At 35.7% G+C, this 19,958-nt stretch overlaps 1 protein-coding gene across 3 annotated transcripts in view; it reads left to right on the forward strand.

Annotated features, from left to right (window-relative positions):
* Positions 1-2,160: 2,160 nt before the first annotated feature.
* LOC121238549 (CCR4-NOT transcription complex subunit 1-like) overlaps positions 2,161-19,958 on the forward strand; it is a 37,359-nt gene continuing 19,561 nt past the window's right edge. For 2 of the 3 annotated variants that reach the window (XM_041135463.1, XM_041135464.1), the window contains exons 1-28: positions 2,161-2,443; positions 4,084-4,381; positions 4,476-4,704; positions 4,779-5,118; positions 5,224-5,337; positions 5,766-5,894; positions 5,968-6,171; positions 6,266-6,460; positions 6,747-6,884; positions 7,445-7,567; positions 7,645-7,901; positions 8,325-8,428; positions 9,321-9,415; positions 9,497-9,736; positions 10,106-10,291; positions 10,386-10,467; positions 10,589-10,656; positions 13,717-13,862; positions 14,588-14,696; positions 14,800-14,946; positions 15,092-15,139; positions 15,217-15,345; positions 15,435-15,674; positions 15,805-15,945; positions 16,046-16,131; positions 16,217-16,322; positions 18,759-18,854; positions 19,002-19,154. In XM_041135463.1, coding sequence (XP_040991397.1) covers positions 2,345-2,443; positions 4,084-4,381; positions 4,476-4,704; positions 4,779-5,118; positions 5,224-5,337; positions 5,766-5,894; positions 5,968-6,171; positions 6,266-6,460; positions 6,747-6,884; positions 7,445-7,567; positions 7,645-7,901; positions 8,325-8,428; positions 9,321-9,415; positions 9,497-9,736; positions 10,106-10,291; positions 10,386-10,467; positions 10,589-10,656; positions 13,717-13,862; positions 14,588-14,696; positions 14,800-14,946; positions 15,092-15,139; positions 15,217-15,345; positions 15,435-15,674; positions 15,805-15,945; positions 16,046-16,131; positions 16,217-16,322; positions 18,759-18,854; positions 19,002-19,154 — 4,302 coding nt within the window. In that variant the 5' untranslated portion in view covers positions 2,161-2,344. The remainder of the gene's footprint in view (positions 2,444-4,083; positions 4,382-4,475; positions 4,705-4,778; positions 5,119-5,223; positions 5,338-5,765; positions 5,895-5,967; positions 6,172-6,265; positions 6,461-6,746; positions 6,885-7,444; positions 7,568-7,644; positions 7,902-8,324; positions 8,429-9,320; positions 9,416-9,496; positions 9,737-10,105; positions 10,292-10,385; positions 10,468-10,588; positions 10,657-13,716; positions 13,863-14,587; positions 14,697-14,799; positions 14,947-15,091; positions 15,140-15,216; positions 15,346-15,434; positions 15,675-15,804; positions 15,946-16,045; positions 16,132-16,216; positions 16,323-18,758; positions 18,855-19,001; positions 19,155-19,958) is intronic. The other variant, XM_041135465.1, reaches the window with a different exon arrangement.

Raw genomic sequence — 19,958 nt, forward strand, 5'->3', positions numbered from 1 at the left:
GTGATGAAAATCAAAACTTGAAAAATCGGAATCAGTTAAGGAGTGACTAAATGAATCGCTGATCATGACTATTTTGAATCGGTTATTTTAATGTTAATAAAAAATAAATAAAACAAAGCCTGAAAAATCGAAATTGGGTAGGGATTGATTCATCAGACTATTCAACAAATTGAATTGGGGGATTCATGACAGTTTTGAATCGATTATTTTAATGTTAATAAAGAATATTAAAAATCATATGTAGTGCAATTCAAACATTTAATATCATATATAAAATAGTATAAAATATAAATTAATAGACAAGCTTTAATAAAAATATGATATGAATCTAAATAGTTTTAATAAACATGTAATTTATGTATTTAACCTCAATAGTCGATATTTTTTTGCCTCGTATACGAAAAAGACAAAGACCATTAAGTTAATATAAGCACATGGAAATTATAGTATCTTATCTACAACCACAAATTTAATACAAAACACCCATTTATCTCTTAATCTTTTGTCTAACTAAAGAAAATAAAGAAATACATGTTTAATTTTTAAATTTTGTTGTGATCCTTATTTAATACAATGACAATAAAGTTAATATATATTTAGTTCTATCATATATATGCATAATAAATAAAAATAAAAATACACTCGTGAGACAACATAAAAATAAATACATTTTTGAATCAGTCTAAATAGACTAGAATCGGTTGATTGAAGTGGTTCAATGAACGATTCAAAAAATTCACTAAAATTAATTCAATTTTGATGGATTCAATTTAAATTAGCTGAATTGACTTGGATCAAATTCTTCTTTCGAGCCTTCATGAAAATAAGGTTGGGTTTGCTAGTTGTTTATTTCTCACGTTTGTTACAAATAAAATTGCTAAGGGGATGTTTGAATGATAAGATAATATGAGAAAATTATAAATAATAGTGAAATAATTTATAAATAATAGTAAAAAAGTTTGAGTTATAATGTTTTATACGATTTTAAGAAATGAGAGAGAAAAATTTGAATAAAAATATTATAAAGTTAAAATATTATTAGAATATAAATTGTTAATATAATATTTGTTTTAAATGTTGAGAAATTTAAATTATTTTTTGTATTTTGTTTGAAAGTTTGGAAAAATTATAATAATTATATAAAAAATTAAAGATTTAAAATTAAAAAGTATTTGTTTTAAATGATGTTTGGAAAAAAAAAATTATATGATATGAAATAGAAAAAATGAAACCATCTCATCGTTCAAAAAAGTCCTATCTATTGCTAAGGTTGGATTTGAAAAAAAGATAACTACAGTCATACTATCTTCTACTATCTATTTAGTACTATCTTTATTTTTTTTTTTAATTTTAGTAAAAAATAATACTTAAAATAAATTAAGAAAAAGAATAAAAAATTCAAATACACTATAAAATAGTAAATATATGGCAGAAAATAGGAAGTTTATCATTAGGGATGTTACTCATCATCCCACACCACACACTTTATATATTTTAATATTATTTTTTATTTTATTTTATTATTGTTAAACTAATTGAATTGTTATACTTATTATTTATACACCACATATTTGTTATAGGAAAAGTGAAAAAAAATTAAAATAAGTGTAATGTGTGAAGTGTAGAATGATAAGTAGAATTATTTTTTAAAAAATGAAAAATTATATTCATCATTCTCATACTACAAACTATACATAATTTTTTAATTTTTAACTTTATTTTCTTATTAGATATGTGATATATGAATAATGAGTAGAGAAATTTAATTAGTTTAAAAAGAATAAAACTATTTTTTAAAAAAAAATTAAAAATAAATATGATATATAATGTATGGAGATTATGACCTGGTTTGTATTCGTAAGTCATCTCAACTCATTTTACTATTATTCATTATGATTCATTAATTTTAACTCATAAATCTCATAACTATTTATAATTCATCTCATTATTATTTATAATCCATCTTAACTCATCGCAACTCATTTTTGAATCCAAACGATACCTATGAGTAACTATCGCAAGAACTTTGTAAAATGGCGTTTGTAATACTTATATTTAAAAAAAAACTATATATCGACACGTATCCCCAAAACCGTCTCCTACCTATCATATGTCACCCGCTGGTAACTCGCTCATATCCCCACAAAGAAACCAGTCGTCTTTACTCTGAAGACAGTCCCACACCCAAAAATTCGCCCTCCATTCCAGGTTCTCGCCCTCCGTTTCAGGTTCTCTACAGGTCCTCATCCCTCGCAAGGCACCGAATCCCCAAATCAAATCTCGCTCTTTCTCCCCCCTCCCTCCCGGTGCGAATTCTCAACCCTGGGACTCAATCATTGCCATTATGTTGAAGTTTTCGTCAACGGTGTCGAGTCAGATTCGGTTCTTGCTCCAGAGCCTCAACGAATCCAACGCCGACGCCGTTCTTGGCGAGCTCCTTCAGGTATCTACTCTATATCTCTGCATGGATGTTTATACATGAGTTTCTATCTTGTTATGTATGAAAGGTCTGCTTTGATAGATTGTTGATCATCTTTTTGTTTCTTTTACCAGATTTATTTAGCTGGAACCCAATTGATTTCACTCATTTCGCTGTGTTTTGGCTTTCGCTTGCTTCTTTCTGATTTTCTGATTAGCTTATGGGTTATTCCTTTTAATGGCCGGTAAAGATTCGGTATAAATTAGTTTAATCTAATTAAAATTAGAATTACATTTTGCTGAGGTTAGGTTGACCGCGGAAGAGGAAAATCAATTTTTTGTCTGATGCAATAGAGTTTCATTAATGATAAAAGGACATTATCCAAGTATATGGAAGACATACATAGCCAGAAAGTGTATAAAGATAAAGAAAGCCCCGAAAAATAAAACTGAAAGAGCATAAGTATGCTTGCATCCAACGACAGGAAGTTCTATGAAGAGATCCTTTAGCTCCTCCACAGTCTTCTCACAAAATCTGAAGCTTTGATCATTTCTCTCCCTCTTGATACACCACGTTAGACAAATCAAGATAATTTTACACAAAACTTCTTGTGTGGACTGTCAAACTGATGTTTCCAATATGTGTAAAGGTTAAACACCTATCAAGGCATGATCTAATGTAATGAACTAAAGAAATCTCAAACAAAATTCGAGCTTATACTCTAAAAGAACCAATGAATGTTATAATTGGAGCCTTCTGGAATCATTATAAACTGCAAGAACTCTCTCCCGTGCAATGTGGGATTTCATTCATCACTCCTATAGTCAATCCCGAGTGTGAAAAATCAACCCCTTTAAATCCCCAATATCACTGTCAGGCCATTTCATTATAGGCGGCACGATTAAAGTTGACCTTAATTCTACTAGTAACAGCCTATAAAAAGCCCGAGTCTTAGCTGGACTTATACTCTAAAAAGACTAGTTAAGGTCACAATTGAAGTGCCTTGGAATTATTTTAAACTGCAAGAACTTTGTAAAAACAGGTAAATTGTGGGCCATGGTTCATAAAGAGGGGATAAATTTAACAGGTAAATTGTTGTCGTACGAGAAGGAGAGGGCAAAGGAAGTAGCTAAGTTTGTAAGGCATAAAGTAATAGTAAATTGTTACTGGGTAATGAAGCAGAGGATTAAAGTGCTCTTTGATGGTGTTCACAAATGATAAAATTGTGAGAGCTCTTGAGAGTTCTCTGTTGATATGAACAAAAGAGTGACGTCACGTGTAGATAAAAATGCGAAAATACCTTATGTGGAGATCAAGTCCCTAACTTTTGCAATGTTGAAGAGTGTCAGTAATCTTTCTAATTGATTAGCTATGCTAACAAGAAGCAGAAACAAGGAGATAATGTAAGTGGGTAGATTTGGCCCATAAAGGAAAAGTGGGTAAATCTTGACCTAGTGCTGCTCTTTATCACAATCAACAGAATTTTCTTTTTGTATTATTAAGGTAGTTTTGAGTTAAGAGTCTCTTAAACTCAGAGATTTCCATATGATCCTTGCATAAATTTGGTTATCTCAATTACTTCCCAAAACAAGGTATTTTGAGGCTCATATTTTCAATGGATTCCAATGGATTTCTCACTGATATGGTTTATTTCTCCTTGGCAGTTTGTAGAATATGAAATTGAGGGAAGCATTATGCTGCTCCAAACATGCATCGATCATCTGAACTTTTACAGCACGGACACAAAGAACATGCTGCTGGATTCAGTTGTTGCGTCAATTTTTAAGTACTTGTTGGACAAACCAAATTTTAGCACAGTGTTTTTTGAGTCGCTAAGGGATACAGAGATAAATGAACTCACTCTAGAGAATTTCTCTAATGCACTACACTTGTCTGTATCTGAAAAAATTGGCTTTGGCCTTGCTTTGTCGGATTCTGAAAATCTTGATACCAGGATGTCTGGTAAGTTTCAATTTTAAATTGATGTCAGGATTTTAATAAGATTCCTTTATTTTTGCATTGCACCTTTTGATATGGATTTTTTTCTGCTTTCTAGGAAAAAATTTTTGTATGTCTCAGATTCAGGAATTGTGTGTCAATCCGGCTTTGGTGAATTCTTCTGAGCAAATTCAGAATATTGTCGTGTTCCTTCAGCGGTCGGACATCCTTTCCAAGCATGTAGATTTCTTTATGCAGATGTTATCGTTGGTGAAGTCTAATGATGTCACCCCATTTGTTTTAACTCCATTGCTTTCAGATGAATTGCGCGAGGCCAACTTTCTGAGGTGACAATTATTCTGCTTGTTCATTGTGTTGAAAGATATCCTAGGTTTAATGACTTGAGTTGTTTTTCCTACAGGAATGTGGATGTGTTCCATGTATCTGGAGAAGATGATTTTGATTCTATTTTAGCAGAAATGGAGAAAGAAATGAGCATGGGAGATATTATGAAGGAACTAGGTTATGGATGCACAGCAAACGCATCACAATGCATAGAAATTCTCTCTCTTTTCTTGCCACTGACAGAGATTACTCTGGCTAAAATACTTGGTACAATTGCCCGCACCCAAGCTGGTCTTGAGGACAATCAGAACACATTCTCAACAGTTAGCCTGGCTCTGGGTTGCAGCACTTCATCTGATCTTCCATCATTGAGCTCCTGGAATATTGACGTTCTTATAGATTCAATCAAGCAACTTGTGAGTTTATTTTTTGTTCTTCTTGCTGCTATTTTCTTATTTTTGTTTATGATAGTTGCTACTTTGTATGTGTTTGCTATATCTTAGCATTTATGCTGAACACAGGCTCCTGGTACCAATTGGATACGAGTTATTGAAAATATGGACCATGAGGGGTTCTACTTTCCCAATCAGGAGGCATTCTCTCTTTTTATGTCTGTATATAGGCGTGCATGCCAGGTATTTTTTTGTTACATGGATGTAATTGGGTAGCTCCCCTTAGCACTTTTAATAAAATTGAGTGACTTTCATCGATTTATTTAATTACATGAATCATCCCCAACAGTTATATCATTATATTAAGGATAGAGTTGTCCTCCAAATTGGGTTGGTGGAAACTTCCTCCAACGCATTTAAAAAATTGCTGTGTCCCTTGAGTATGTGAGAAGCGCATACTTTTTTAATGAAGGGACACATGGCACTTTTTTAACTTGGACTTTTAAAATAGCATGTGCTTGTCACATGCTCAAATGACGAATATCATTTTTATAGTTGGGTTGGAGGAAGTTTCCTCCAATCCAGTTTAGAGGAAAAAGTTGTAATCATATTAACACAAGTGTGTATATGAGAAACATGTTAGTTCTAAATCTTTGGATTGAGCTGTGCAGGAGCCATTCCCTCTTCATGCCATTTGTGGGTCTGTTTGGAATAATACCGAGGGTCAGCTATCTTTTCTTAAATATGCTGTTTTGGCACCACCAGAAGTATTTACGTTCGCCCATTCAGCAAGGCAGCTGGTATGATTCTATATTTATCCAGCTGTTACTTCTTTCCTCATGTTCCCTCTTTTTGTTTGACATGAATAACCAGCCATTCTTGCAGGCCTATATTGATGCAGTGCATGGAAATAAGCTTCAGCTTGGACATGCTAATCATGCATGGTTGTGTCTTGATCTCTTGGATGTACTATGCCAACTATCTGAGAGTGGTCATGCCACTTCAGTTCGATCAATGCTTGAAAATCCTATTAAACACTGTCCCGAAGTCTTACTTCTCGGGATGGCACAAATTAATGTAGTTTTCTTTGTCTTTTTATTTTTTTTAATTCATTATTGATGGTTTGCATCACTTTTCAGTATGTTAATAAATTTTGCCTGTGTAATTGCAGACTGCTTATAACCTCATCCAGTATGAAGTGTCGCTCACTGTTTTCCCAATTATAGTTAAAAATCCAATGGGTAATGGAATGATTCTTCACCTCTGGCATGTTAACCCCAATTTGGTATTGCGTGGATTTGTAGATTCTGTAAACTGCGATCCAGATGGTATGACTAGAATATTGGATATCTGCCAAGAGCTAAAGGTAAAATCTTGAGTGAACTTGTAGCTGAACTGCTTTACTGTTTGTGTGTTGCATTGAATCACATTATAAGCTCACAACTTAAACAATAAGCTTGTTATATCAGGCTGTTGATGATCAGTCTGGTGATCTCGTTTAAGAACATGATATCCCGCATCTAATTGTGAATTTTCTGTCATGTCCTATGTTTTTATTGCTTGGAACTCTTTCTTCCTGATTTACCCTTTTGTATGGTAATGCTTTTAGAATTACTTGAATTTTTACTTTTTACTCTCCTATCATTTTGCAGATTATATCAGCAGTGTTAGATATGCTGCCTTCTTATTATGCTATAAGATTGGCAGCTCTTGCTTCACGGAAAGAACTGGTAGACCTTGAGAAGTGGCTCAGCTATAATTTAAATACATATAAAGATATTTTCTTTGAGGTAATATTTGGTTGGCCCCTGCATCTACTGCATTTTAACTTATACAAAAAATCTACCACGTTTAAGTAGCAAAAATAACCATGAGAAATGAGATATAAATGAGATATAAATGAGATATATCTTTAATAGGTCGTGTGGGAAATGAGATATAAATAGGTCGTGTGGTATGGAAAGATATATAAGTAAATGCTCCGACTTCTTTAAGACCTCGTTTGTTTTCACAACTCATTTCAACTCATCTCATCTAATCATTACAACTTTCTCAGATTCCCATACAAAATAAAATAAACAATTCAACCTTTTCAAATTTCAAAACAAAAATAGTATTAAAAAAATATATTCTAACAATATTTTATTCAACTTTTAACTTTAATCTCAACTCATTTCATCTCATCTCATTTGCGAAAACAAACGAGGTCTAAATGTCACTCATTTTGGACATCCCAACAAGAAAGCAAGGCACGGATTTTGGGATGGAGGCAGTACTACTAATGCTATTATTTAAATTTCGTAGAAATGTAGACAAAACGTGGTTTGATGTGCATAGTTCGACCTTTCAGGAGTGCCTCAACTTCTTAAAGGAGATTCAGTTCCGTGGATCACAGGATTTTTCTCCAAAAAGGTTCCATCACTCTGGTGCTGTCGTGAATCTTTATGTGGAGACGAGTTCTACCTTTGTGAAGGTTCTTTTTCTACAGCTCAGTCAATCTGTCGATCCACATTCAGTCTCATTCTCAATTTTTAGTAACTGTGTTTGTAGGTCCTTAAAGCTCATGCCAGCTCGATTAACTCTAGCTTGCTTGCTGAGGAAATGGAAAAGCTGCATGCAACAATTATGGATTCTAATCCTCAATTGCAGAATGGTGGGGCTGCTACAGATTCTTCGGCGTCAGATGGATATGCGGATGATATTGAGAGAGAAGCAAACTCTTACTTCCATGAAATGTTTTCTGGTCAGTTGACCATTGATGCAATGGTCCAAATGCTTGCTCGATTCAAGGAATCTTCTGTGAAAAGGTGCAATACCTTTTGAAGCCTTTTCACGTGGTTACTTGGACTTTTTTTTTATTTTAAATTATTTGTGTTGTTTAAAACCCTTTGAAGTCTTGAAAGCGAACTCTGTCTTTGTCCTCCACTTCTATCTTAGTGAGAGATGACTATGCACTCATTTGTGTGGGCATCTTTTGCACCATGCTTTTTTTTTTCACCTATAAATAAATGTTTTGTACCTGATTGTCTTTCTATGTTTTAGCCTTGGGGAAAACTAAAAGGAAAATGGTCCAAGTGGGTTTCTTTGTCTTTTGGAGTTGAAACATGCCAATTCATATTTTAATAATAGTTAAAATCTATGGAAGTGTTTGATGCCACCTATTTTCTCATTAAATTTTTCTTTTTATTTTCTGTTTTGAATTAACAAGGGCCTTCTGCACCAACTGACAGGGAACAATTAATTTTCGAGTGCATGATTGCAAATCTTTTTGAGGAGTACAGATTCTTTCCCAAGTATCCTGAGAGGCAGCTTAAAATTGCTGCAGTTCTGTTTGGTGAGTGTCCCTATAAAATTATTGGATGGCTCTTAACTTTAATGAACTCTACTCCTTTTAATTAGAAAAAATGTAATTTTTAGTGGCTGATACTCCTACCTGTAATAGATTTGTACACTCAGCAATATTATGAGACTGTTTATACATTTTTTTTATAATTACTATTTGTACACTAAACCTGCAAGACCTTAGCCCGAGCCCACCCTTGAAAGAATATAATTTTGCCTTGTGCATGCTTCATTTCCAGAAAAGGGCATTATAAAAAAATCCAGAAAAGGGTCTTGTGAATAAAACCGTGCTCCCGTTTTTGAACTTTTGCTATGATGATCTTTGGCTATAACATTTATGTTTACTCTGTTTCTTGAGACGTATTGTCACATAGTTAACAATATCTCAATTTAGAGAGCTCAGAGCTTTGAAGCTTATTTCCCACATATGGCTGTCATTTTTTGTAGGACTACCTGAAAAGTAGGAGATGATCATTTACTTGTAAAAAAAGGTTAGGAGGTCATCATTGCTTGAAAACATTTGTCTTTGGCCATACAGTAACAAAGTGTTGGAGTTAAAATACATTATGAGAATGACCTTGACTCACTGCTTCGACTTATAATCTCTCCAGTAAATATCTTCTAATGCTGACAATGTGGTACTCTCTTCTTTGTGGTTATGCAATTTGAGATTTATGTGATTATGAACTCATAATTTTATTTGCATCTCTTCAGCTGATTTATGACGGTGATGGCTACAGAAAGCTATTTTTAGCCTTATATAAATTGTAATGATATATTTGTTTCAGCTTTGGGTATATATCAAGAGACAACTTCATACATTATTAGAGCTATTACAAACTTATATATTAATTTTTCTCCAATGGGTCTTAACCATACTTCAGGCTCTGTTATCAAGCACCAACTTGTGACTCATCTCACCTTAGGGATTGCTCTGCGTGGTGTTTTAGATGCATTACGCAAACCTGCTGACTCAAAAGTTTGTATCATCTCTCCTCAGTGGACTTTTCTTTCATTGGATTTTGTTTAATAATATTGATGGTGGTTTCTTTTCTTGCAGATGTTTGTGTTTGGGACTCTGGCTTTGGAGCAGTTTGTGGATCGTTTGATTGAATGGCCACAGTATTGCAATCATATATTGCAGATATCCCATCTGCGTGGTACTCATTCAGAACTTGTTGCTTTCATCGAGCAGGCTCTTGCCAGGATTTCATCTGGCCATTCAGACACAGATGGAGGCAGCCATGCTTCTCTTGTTAATCACCATGGTTCTACCCAGTCTGCATCGGGAAATTTGGAGGTAAATAGTGAAGTTTGCTACCTGAACAAGGTCATGCGATTGAAGTTACAGAAACCCAAATTTAGGAGTAGACTTCCAGACTGCAGTCATAATTTGCAGGATTGGTTTTTAGAAATTATACTTATAAAAAAAAAAAAAAACCTTTTAGAAATTGTAAGAAATCCATTCAAGTTGAAAAATGGATTGTCTGAGGATGCATTTCAATCAATCAAACAAATTCGACTCCTTAAGAGAGTAGACAACTTCAACGTATTTTGTGAGAAAAAAACTTGGGGGCCCTTTGAATTAACTAAAGCAGTCGTGCTGTCAATTCCTGTATTCCGAATAATTAACGTCTTGTAGTGTTCATATACTGGTTCATTGTTTCAGTTAAATGGCTCTAGCATCATACAGCCTGGGCAGCAACTCTCGGGCCCACTACAGCTTCAACAGAGACACGAAAGTCTTGAGGATCGTCATAAAGCCACTGCTGCATCATCTAATGATGTGAAGCCTCTAGTGTCTTCCATAGGGCAATCTTCAGCTATTCATTCAGGCGATGCTTCTATGCAGAAGGTGAACCCCTTCTCTCTATTCCTGTGGGTGGGACCTGTATGGATAATTTTTATTCCCCTTCCTAACACTGTTCATCTTATTGCTATAATTGCAGTCACAGAATGCTTTCAGTGCTCCGACACTGCTGTCTTCTTCATCTGGTTTTGTCCGTCCTTCTCGAGGAGTTACTTCTACCAGTAATTCGTTTTACTTACAAAATAATGCTTGTTCTACATAGGTTTCAACATGCTATTAGATTTTCATTTTTTGTTAAACCCCGAATCCCTGTATTCATGCATATGTAATGTTATTTTGCAGGGTTTGGCTCTGCTCTGAACATTGAAACACTTGTTGCTGCAGCTGAGAAAAGAGAAACTCCCATAGAGGTACTTATATCAGTTTCCTGGAAATTTTAGCATGCGGGCATGCCCGATGCATGTTTGGTTGAGTTGAAGATTTAATGTGTGACATGATAACTGACTAATATCTACATCCATTATCGTAACATCTCATTAATATTTTTACCTTATCAAAAAAATCATCTCATTAATATTCATATATTTCACTTCAATTAACTTCTATATTCATAGAAGTGATTCTGGTACTCTAGATATCCCTTGTTTGGTTTAGCATTGTATGTCGACCTGACTAGAACTATTTATGGTCCTTTCGTTCTAGGGGAGGAATACTTATAGTTGATCGTCTGCAAATTAAGAAAAAATGGTAATTGTTTGGATGGCTAGGCAATCCTACCTTTTTTTCTAGGACCATCAATACTTCTTATGGTACTTAAGGCTATATGGTGGTTCTTCTGGTTTTTCTTCTAGTAAAACCTTCTGTCAGTAGTGTAGAAATACTTATCTTACTCTCTTGGGCAGAAGGTAATGTGAAGTTTCATGACCCTAGTTTTTGTGGATATTTGGAGCATCTTTGTTCATTTACCTCTTCTCTATTCTTCATAAAATATTAAGTTCTATTAGGGCTGTACAAAAATTGAGGAAACCGGCCGTCACTGACGTGAACTGGCTGCTAGAGTACGGAACCGGCTGAAACCAATAGAGAACCGGTCGGCTGATGGCAGAAATATATGAAAACCGACGTCGGCCGGTTTGCATTTATTTTTTATATATACGTATATAAATGACACCGATTATATATATATTACTTATAAAAAAAAATATATTATATGTATATAAAACGACACCGTTTCACTTAAGGGAGTGAAACGATGTCGTTTTAGACCTGATGTTTATAAAAAAAATTATATGAAATGGCTCTCGCCGTTTTCACCTAGGGTTTAATAACCCCCCTTCCTTACCTCTTCTTCTTCTTCTTCCCGATTCATCTCCTCATACTCTCCTTCTCATCTTCAAACCCACTCACAGCCCCGCCGCAATGCAGCCCCCCACAGCGCCGCTGCCCTTGGTTTTCACGGCTTTCACGCCGTTCATTAAACCCCCGCACGTCTCCTCTCCTCTTCTGAGTCTTCTCTCACAAACTTCTCTCATCTCTCCGTGACTCGAGTTCTAGTTCTCTCACGTGGCCACGCCACACGCCGATGGCTTTTGTTCTTTTGAGGTTGTCAATTTCACATATTTGAATTTTCACTTGTGAATCTGTGATCTAGTCTTTTTTTTTTTTTTTTTTTTTTGTTTTAATGTGTTCGGTTTTGATGTGTTCTTCATCTTTGATAATTATTTTTCATATTATTTATTGTCTAAATTGTTTATGTGTGTATGTACAGGGATTTAAAAATTTTGGATCAAATTTTTGTGTACTTACGCCATCTCAGCATTACTATCTTACTATTGTTAATTAATTTTTTTAACCTAAGGCTAACATTACAAATGACATTAAAATTAAAATGAAATTGAATATTAAAATGGGCTTTTAAAAACTCAACAATTTAGAATTTGAAATCAATCCAAAAAAAGCTCAAAAAGATCTTGAATTGAGCCAAAAAAAAAAAGAGGCCCAAAAAGATGTTGAATTGGGCAAAAACAAAGGCCCAAAAGAAGTGGCCCAAACTGGCTGAGAACCGACCGGAATTGGTCCGGCCGGTTTCACCCCTTTACATTGGTTGGTTTCAGCCAGTTTTCCTAGTGAAAAATTACCGGTTGGTCGGTTTTGGCTTGGGGCCAAAACGAACCGACTGGTTCGATTTTCAGTAGGGCTATAAATGAACCAGTCTGTTCGATAGCTCGCTTGGTACTTGCTCGGTTAAACTCGAACCGAACTCGACTCGTAAAAAAAAAAGCTTGTTCGTGAAAACAGATGCCCGCTTGAATTGTAAATGACACATACCCGACAAAACTCGACTCGACTCGACTTGACTAAGGCTCATTAAGGTTCGCTTGTTTATGCTTGAGTTGACTCGTTAGCTCGACTCATTTAAAACTCATTCATATATTGATAAATATATACATACACCTGTGTATACACACACAGACACACAAACACATATATATGTAGTAACTAATAATATAAGCATACCGCTTTTATAATTAAATATATAATATGTAATCTAATTACTTGTGTCTATATAGTGAATATACTTCATAAGTATATTTTATAATTGGTATAATAATTAGTAGATAAAATTTAATAATTTCATATACTAGTATGTGGGAACCATATATGAAATAAATATATGCTATCATGTTAAATGTATGTATTAATAATATATGTAGGCATATAATATATTGTTATTTGGGATAAATATCAATTAGTTAGATATTAATTACTTATAAATTTTTTAAAATTTTATAATTCAATAGAGGTTCTACTTGTTAGTTGTATAAATTCAATATTAGATTATTTCTTTATTTATTTATTTTATTAATTATTAAATCGTATTCAAAAAATAAAAAAAATACAAAGCTCGAGCTCGAGCTTGGCTCGACTCGAATTCGTTTGTGGGACGAGCTCGAGTTGAGCGTTTAACTTATCGAGCCGAGCTCGAACGAAGAATAAAAAAAAATCTTGAGCTCGGGCTCGAGCTTGAGTATTTTGAGTCGAGCCGAGCTCGGCAAGCCAAAGACTGGCTCGGCTCGGCTCGATTACAGCCCTAGTTTTCAGCCCCAAGTCTATGTTCCAATAGTTGGTGCAGCTCTAGGTATTCATGGTGGTTTTTCCTTGTGATTTTACATTATCATCACATGCTATATAGCCTAATCGTTGTTTAAAGCAGCGTTTCTTGCCACTCTTTAAGGCTCTTTTTTATCAAGTCTTTAAAGGGTCTTGTTCACTCATTCCGTTAAATATATGGCTTTGGAGTCCCCTCTCTGTTTGGAGAATTAGTTGATTGACTGACCTGGACTATAATTGCGGAACTGTGAAAATTTTACATTAGAATAGTTATATTTATTCTAATCTATTTGGTTTGGAATTCTCTTTGTCCATCTGTCTTATTTTAATTCTTTTACTTGTCTCTGTTATGTATGCAGGCTCCAGCATCAGAGATTCAAGACAAAATATCTTTTATAATAAATAACATCTCAGCTGCTAATATTGAAGCTAAGGGAAAAGAATTCACTGAAATTTTTAAAGAGCAGTACTATCCCTGGTTTGCCCAATATATGGTTATGAAAAGGTTAAATAATTTTTTGATTTACCTGCCTTTTATGCTTGCATTTATTGAAAAGCACATATTAGAAACATAGATTCATGTATTTTTAACTTGGTTTTTGCTAATCCTAACAGCTGCTTTTTATCGTGGTTCACTGTTCAGTTCTATAATAATCCAATGAAAGCCTAGCCACAAATGGGCCTATTATTGAAAAGACTAGTCAAAATTACAATTGAGACCACGGAATCATTATAAACGGGAAGAAGTTCTCCCTCCATGCAATATGGGATCTCAGTCACCACTCTCTTATACTCAATCCGGGGTATTATAATCCCACCCTCAAACACTGACATCCTCGCCATGCCATTCTATTATAGGTGGCCCGGCTAAAATCCCATACTTCTGGTTGGGATTGACTATGATTCTATTTGTAACAACTCAAAAAAAGTCAGCCATATTTGGGACTATACTTCAGAAGGACGAAGAAACTTCTCTCTCTCAGACAGTATGAGATCCCATTTAATGTCCTCCTATACTCAATCTTGGGTATTACAAGCCCTCTATGAATATCTACCAATTTTACAAAGGGCGCATTTAATTGGATTTTCATTGCCCGTAAATACACACACGTGGGGCATGAGCACGTGTATGTGCACACCTGCGAATGCATATATTCCTTGCAGCTGTTTTTTTGTCGTCTTCATAAGAGTTCCTATCATGTATCACATTCTACCTAAATTTTTTGACAGGGCAAGCATTGAGCCAAATTTTCATGATTTGTATTTGAAGTTCCTGGACAAGATTAACTCGAAGGCTTTGAGTAAAGAGATTATTAAAGCCTCTTATGAGAACTGCAAGGTTAATGGCTCGTTACTTTTTTATTTGAAAATGAACTTATGCATTTGGAAGTACATATCAGTGTAACAACATTTTGCATCTATTATTACTTTTCTTTTTTCAGGTTCTTTTAGGATCAGAGCTTATAAAGTCAAGTTCCGAAGAACGTTCACTGCTAAAAAACCTAGGTAGTTGGCTGGGGAAGCTAACAATTGGAAGGAATCAAGTTTTAAGAGCTCGTGAGATAGATCCTAAATCTTTGATTATGGAGGTGATAGTTTTCGCAATGCTATCTTCTTGAATTTGGTTACGTCATATTAGATTTTGTTTTTTCATCTTTCCAGTCCTATGCTACATATTTGTCATTGATTTTTATCTTCTTTTTTTTTTTCCTCCTCATGGGGCTGCTGGGACAGGCATATGAGAAGGGATTGATGATTGCAGTAATACCTTTTACTTCTAAGGTATGGTTATGCTGACAATTGCCAACTTTTGCTCTGATTGTTGGTGTCACGATCTCAACCACCAGCTTCTTGTTCAGGTTCTGGAACCATGCCAAAGCAGCCTAGCGTATCAACCTCCCAATCCTTGGACCATGGGCATTCTTGGGTTACTTGCTGAGATATATTCAATGCCAAACTTGAAAATGAACCTTAAGTTTGACATTGAGGTAGGCATACTATCGTTCATTGTTGAAGCTTTCCAGATATAATGTCTCTTATCTACTTTCATATCTACCTTATCGCTGTCGCATTTCAGGTCCTATTCAAGAACCTAAGTGTTGATATGAAGGATGTTGCACCAACTTCTCTTCTGAAGGATCGCAAAAGGGAAATTGAAGGGAATCCTGACTTTTCTAACAAAGATGCTGGGGCATCCCAGCCACAGTTAGTTGCTGAAATCAAATCAGGAATGATATCTTCAGTGAATCAAGTTGAGCTACCGCTTGAGGTTGCTAGTGCGTCTAATTCTGGTGGCCACTCACATTTCTTATCTCAGGTTTGTTTGTTTTGAGGCTTTGAATATTAGTTTTGTTCTCACTGCCCAACCCTTTTCTTTTCATCTTTGTATGTATCATGTGTTCTGTATCATCTGCATACTTAACTTCTAGTTAATTTGTTGGGTTCAGTATGCTGCTTCTCTTCATCTCCCTTCTGGTACATTGATGGAGGATGAAAAGCTATCAGCTTTAGGATTGGCGGATCAGCTCCCCAATGCTCAAGGACTCGGACCAGCCACTCCATCCCAGTCACCTTTCTCCATTAGTCAGGTGTTGCATTTTCTTCCGTGGGTTCAATTAGCATTAATTTTTTTCTAAACTGAATAGCACATCTTTTTAACTAATTAGTTGGTTCTTCTGTCGTTTGTAGCTTCCTGCACCAATACCTAACATTGGAACACATGTTATTATCAACCAGAAGCTCAGTGCTTTAGGCCTACATCTGCATTTCCAGAGGTTTGAAGCTTAAAATTCCCTTTTACTGCTTGTTCATTACGTTGCTTGGTACTTACGACAGGCTCATCTCTTTGATACGCTACAGAGTGGTTCCTATTGCGATGGATAGAGCTATTAAAGAGATAGTAACTGGTATTGTTCAGCGCAGTGTATCTATTGCAACTCAAACAACAAAGGAGCTTGTTTTAAAGGTTTGTCAATGAAGCTCAACAATCTTGTCTCTTTTCTCGTGGTGCGTCCCATGTTCATCTTGTCCTTGGAGCACCTCCAATTTGAAAATTATTTCTCCATATAACCAATAAATTGGTCTTCCATACACGTACTCATCTTTGTTTGTCTTCCCTGAATCTTCTGTACTTGTTGCGGCCTCTGTTTCTCCAGCAAAGTCATATTTTTTCAAGCCAGTTTTTTTTTTGATAAGTAAATAAGTAGCTTTATTGAATAGAATGAAACTAGGCAATGCCCAAGTAAACAGAAAGTATACAAAGTGAGACACCTAATTACATTCTAGTGAACTGAAAAGAAGATAGAAACTCATAGACATTCCCACCCTTCAATACAATAGCTGAAAACCACTGTAAAAGAGAGAATACAAAAAAATTCCAGATTTCCCCCACTGCACTCTCCTTGTTATTAAAACACCTATTATTCCTTTCTGACCGTAGACACCACATTAAGCACAAATGAATCATACGCCACGCTGCTGCCAGTTGTGCACTGAAATGCCTCCTGTTCCAGCACGCTAGTAGTTCCACCACACTCTTAGGCATTACCCAACTCAGTCTGGCTCTATCAAGGATACCAGCCCATAATTCCCCCGCCACCTCACAATGTAAAAGCAAATGATCTATTGATTCTCTATTCCTTTGGCACATGTAGCACCACTCCATGCCACCATACCCTGCTTCCTTAAATTATCAACTATCAAAATCTTTCCAAGCACAGCTGTCCAAGTAAAAAAACGCAACTTTAGACGGAGCTTGTGCTTTCCAAATACTCTTCCACGGGAAAAAGGTGGGCTGTTGTACTTTCAAAGCCTTGTAAAAAGATTTAACAGTAAACGTTTTTCTCCCTGTGTGAATCCACGACATACGGTCTCTCCCATTTCCTCCTACCTTCGCTGAATACAAGTGACTAAAAAAGGCTGTCATCTCATCAAGTTCCCAATCCTGAGCATTTCTAGTAAAAGTGACATTCCAAGTTACCGTCCCATTGGCACAACACAGCAAATCTGAAACTGCCGCTTGCTGATTTCCAGCTATGTTAAAAGTGACTGGAAAGACAATGGAAAGAGGTCTCTCCCCACTTCAAGCATCGAACCAGAAGCGGAGTCTTGCGCCATCACCCACTCCAAACCTAATATGTTTTTCAAAGGTTTTCCATCCCTTACTAATAAATTTCCATAGGTTTACTCCATATGACCCCTTACCCTCCTTAGAACGCCATCTCCCCCACTCACTACCATACTTGTGTTCGATTACCTCTCTCCACTCCGAGTTCCCTTCCATTTGAAACCTCCACAACCACTTACCAAGAAGGGCCTTGTTGAAGATGCTCAAATTTCGCACCCCTAATCCACCATTCGCAATCTGACAGCACACCCTTTGCCAACTTTCAAGGTGAAATTTGACTTCCTCCCCCATGCCACCCCACAAGAAAGCTCTAAATAACTTTTCTATACGATTAGCCACTCCCACCGGCTCTGGAAAGAGGGAAAGATAGTAACTAGGAAGGTTGGAAAGGGTACCTTTTGATAGATATAGCCGCTTCCATTCCGATAATTTTTTCTCAATCTTCCCTACCACCCCATCCCAAATGCTCTTTGCTTTAAATGACGCCCCCAAGGGGAATTTCAAGCCATTGTGTTGCACGTATTCTGATTTCTCTCTCAACTGTGCTCTTTTTTTTGCATGCAGTAACTTGACTCTTAAACATATTTTTCCATGAAGTAGAGAGGGGCTTATCTTCTTGTTGAACTATCCTGTTTTGATAGGCACTCTAATATTTAGAAGCATTTTTCTAGTCAAACGTTTGAAGCTATATGCACTTGTATCTCAAATCTCAGTTTATTTATGGGTAGCTGGTTCAGGATGTTTAACTTCTCCTATTACTATTTCTAGTTTTACAAAAGCCACATTCATATATAGTGGTGAAGTTAGTTTCCATTAATCCTCTTTATTCCTTACCATTCGTAAAAACAAAAAGAGAGGTAAAGCAAATCAACCATGCAACCACTTCCTGAATCATCCTTTAAGTTCATTTATCACGAGGGTGTTATCCCTTGATGTAATCCTGTTGTGGTTCAAGTTTTATTTTTTTTTTCCTTAGTTGTTCTGGAGATTGTTTCTCCCTTGCACATGTCCTTTTTGCACCAACATATCTGGTTGATAAAATGCATCACATTGCTCTCACTCTTATAAAGACCCTTTCATCCATTGTATGGGAAGATTTTTTGTTTTGGATTGTAAGAACTTTTGCTCGAGTCTGTTTCTCCATTAAATGTTGAAGAATAGAACTATCCCAGCCGTTCATGGTTTGATTGGGACCCTCAGAAGCCCTTGTCAGCTAAGCTCTCTAGTTCTATCATTATATCTGTTGGCACTTACTTCATTCAAATACAATGGCAGGATTATGCCATGGAATCGGATGAGACGCGCATATTTAATGCAGCACACTTGATGGTTGCAAGTCTGGCTGGAAGTTTAGCTCATGTAACATGCAAGGTAATATCTCACGTTTAAATTTCAGAATCTCTTGATCCTGTTTGGTTTCGTTTATAAAAAAATATCCTTGGGATTTTGTAATACATATCTTTCAGAACGTCTGCTTTGATTTTGTTGGTGTTAACTTTGGTTTGTGATTTCTGTTAGGAACCCTTACGCGGTTCAATATCAAGTCAACTGAGGAATTCACTTCAGGGTCTGAGCACTGCAAGTGAACTTCTAGAACAAGCTGTACAACTTGTTACCAACGACAACCTTGATCTTGGCTGTGCAGTCATTGAACAGGCTGCTACAGATAAGGTTAGCTCTGATGACTATGTACTTTATCCTTTTGTGTGTACTTACCTTGAGATTGATAGAAGCTCCATGCAAATTTATTGGAGCATTTCATCAGGCACTTTCTGCTGAGGGTGTCTAACTATTGATGATAAGACAGGAAGCATCTAACTTTTAAATTGTGTTTCAAACAGAACATGTAAATAATTTTTTGGTAAATAGGATAATCTTTTGATTAGCAAAATGGCACTATCCAAGTACACAGGGAGCTTATATCGGATACATGTAAGTCAAAAAGGTAAAGAGAGAAAAAACTCCTGAAAATCTAATGCTAGAGGTACATGAGTGAGCAGCCATCCAATAATGAAGTGTTTGAAGAAGAAAGCCTTGAGGTCCTCCATTGTCACCGAGCTCACTTCAAAGCTCCCATCATTCCTTTCTCTGCATATGCACATCCTTAAACTGATTGGAATCATTTTGCACGAGGTCCCACTGTGGTGACTATCAAATTGTCCTTTCCAGCATGCTAATGGGTCTAACACCCATCTAGGCTACCCCAAATAGTGCAAAAACAGCTTGCCACAAACTGTCAGCTATCTTGCAATGGAGTAAAAGATGATCTAACGAATTTTTGGATCTGTAAATAATATTTGGAATAGAAGGATATACTACCAAGGTTTTTATGGAAGCTGCTCTTTTGATGACCGAATATTTCCAATAGCTGTATGGTATGAAGACGATAACTTGATGTTATTCCCATGAAAATGATTGAGTTTACTTACATTTTTTTTATAACCAAGAATTTTATTTATAAAGAATCCTGGTAAA

Source organism: Juglans microcarpa x Juglans regia, chromosome 7D (assembly GCF_004785595.1).
Source record: "Juglans microcarpa x Juglans regia isolate MS1-56 chromosome 7D, Jm3101_v1.0, whole genome shotgun sequence".
Lineage (NCBI taxonomy): Eukaryota > Viridiplantae > Streptophyta > Magnoliopsida > Fagales > Juglandaceae > Juglans > Juglans microcarpa x Juglans regia.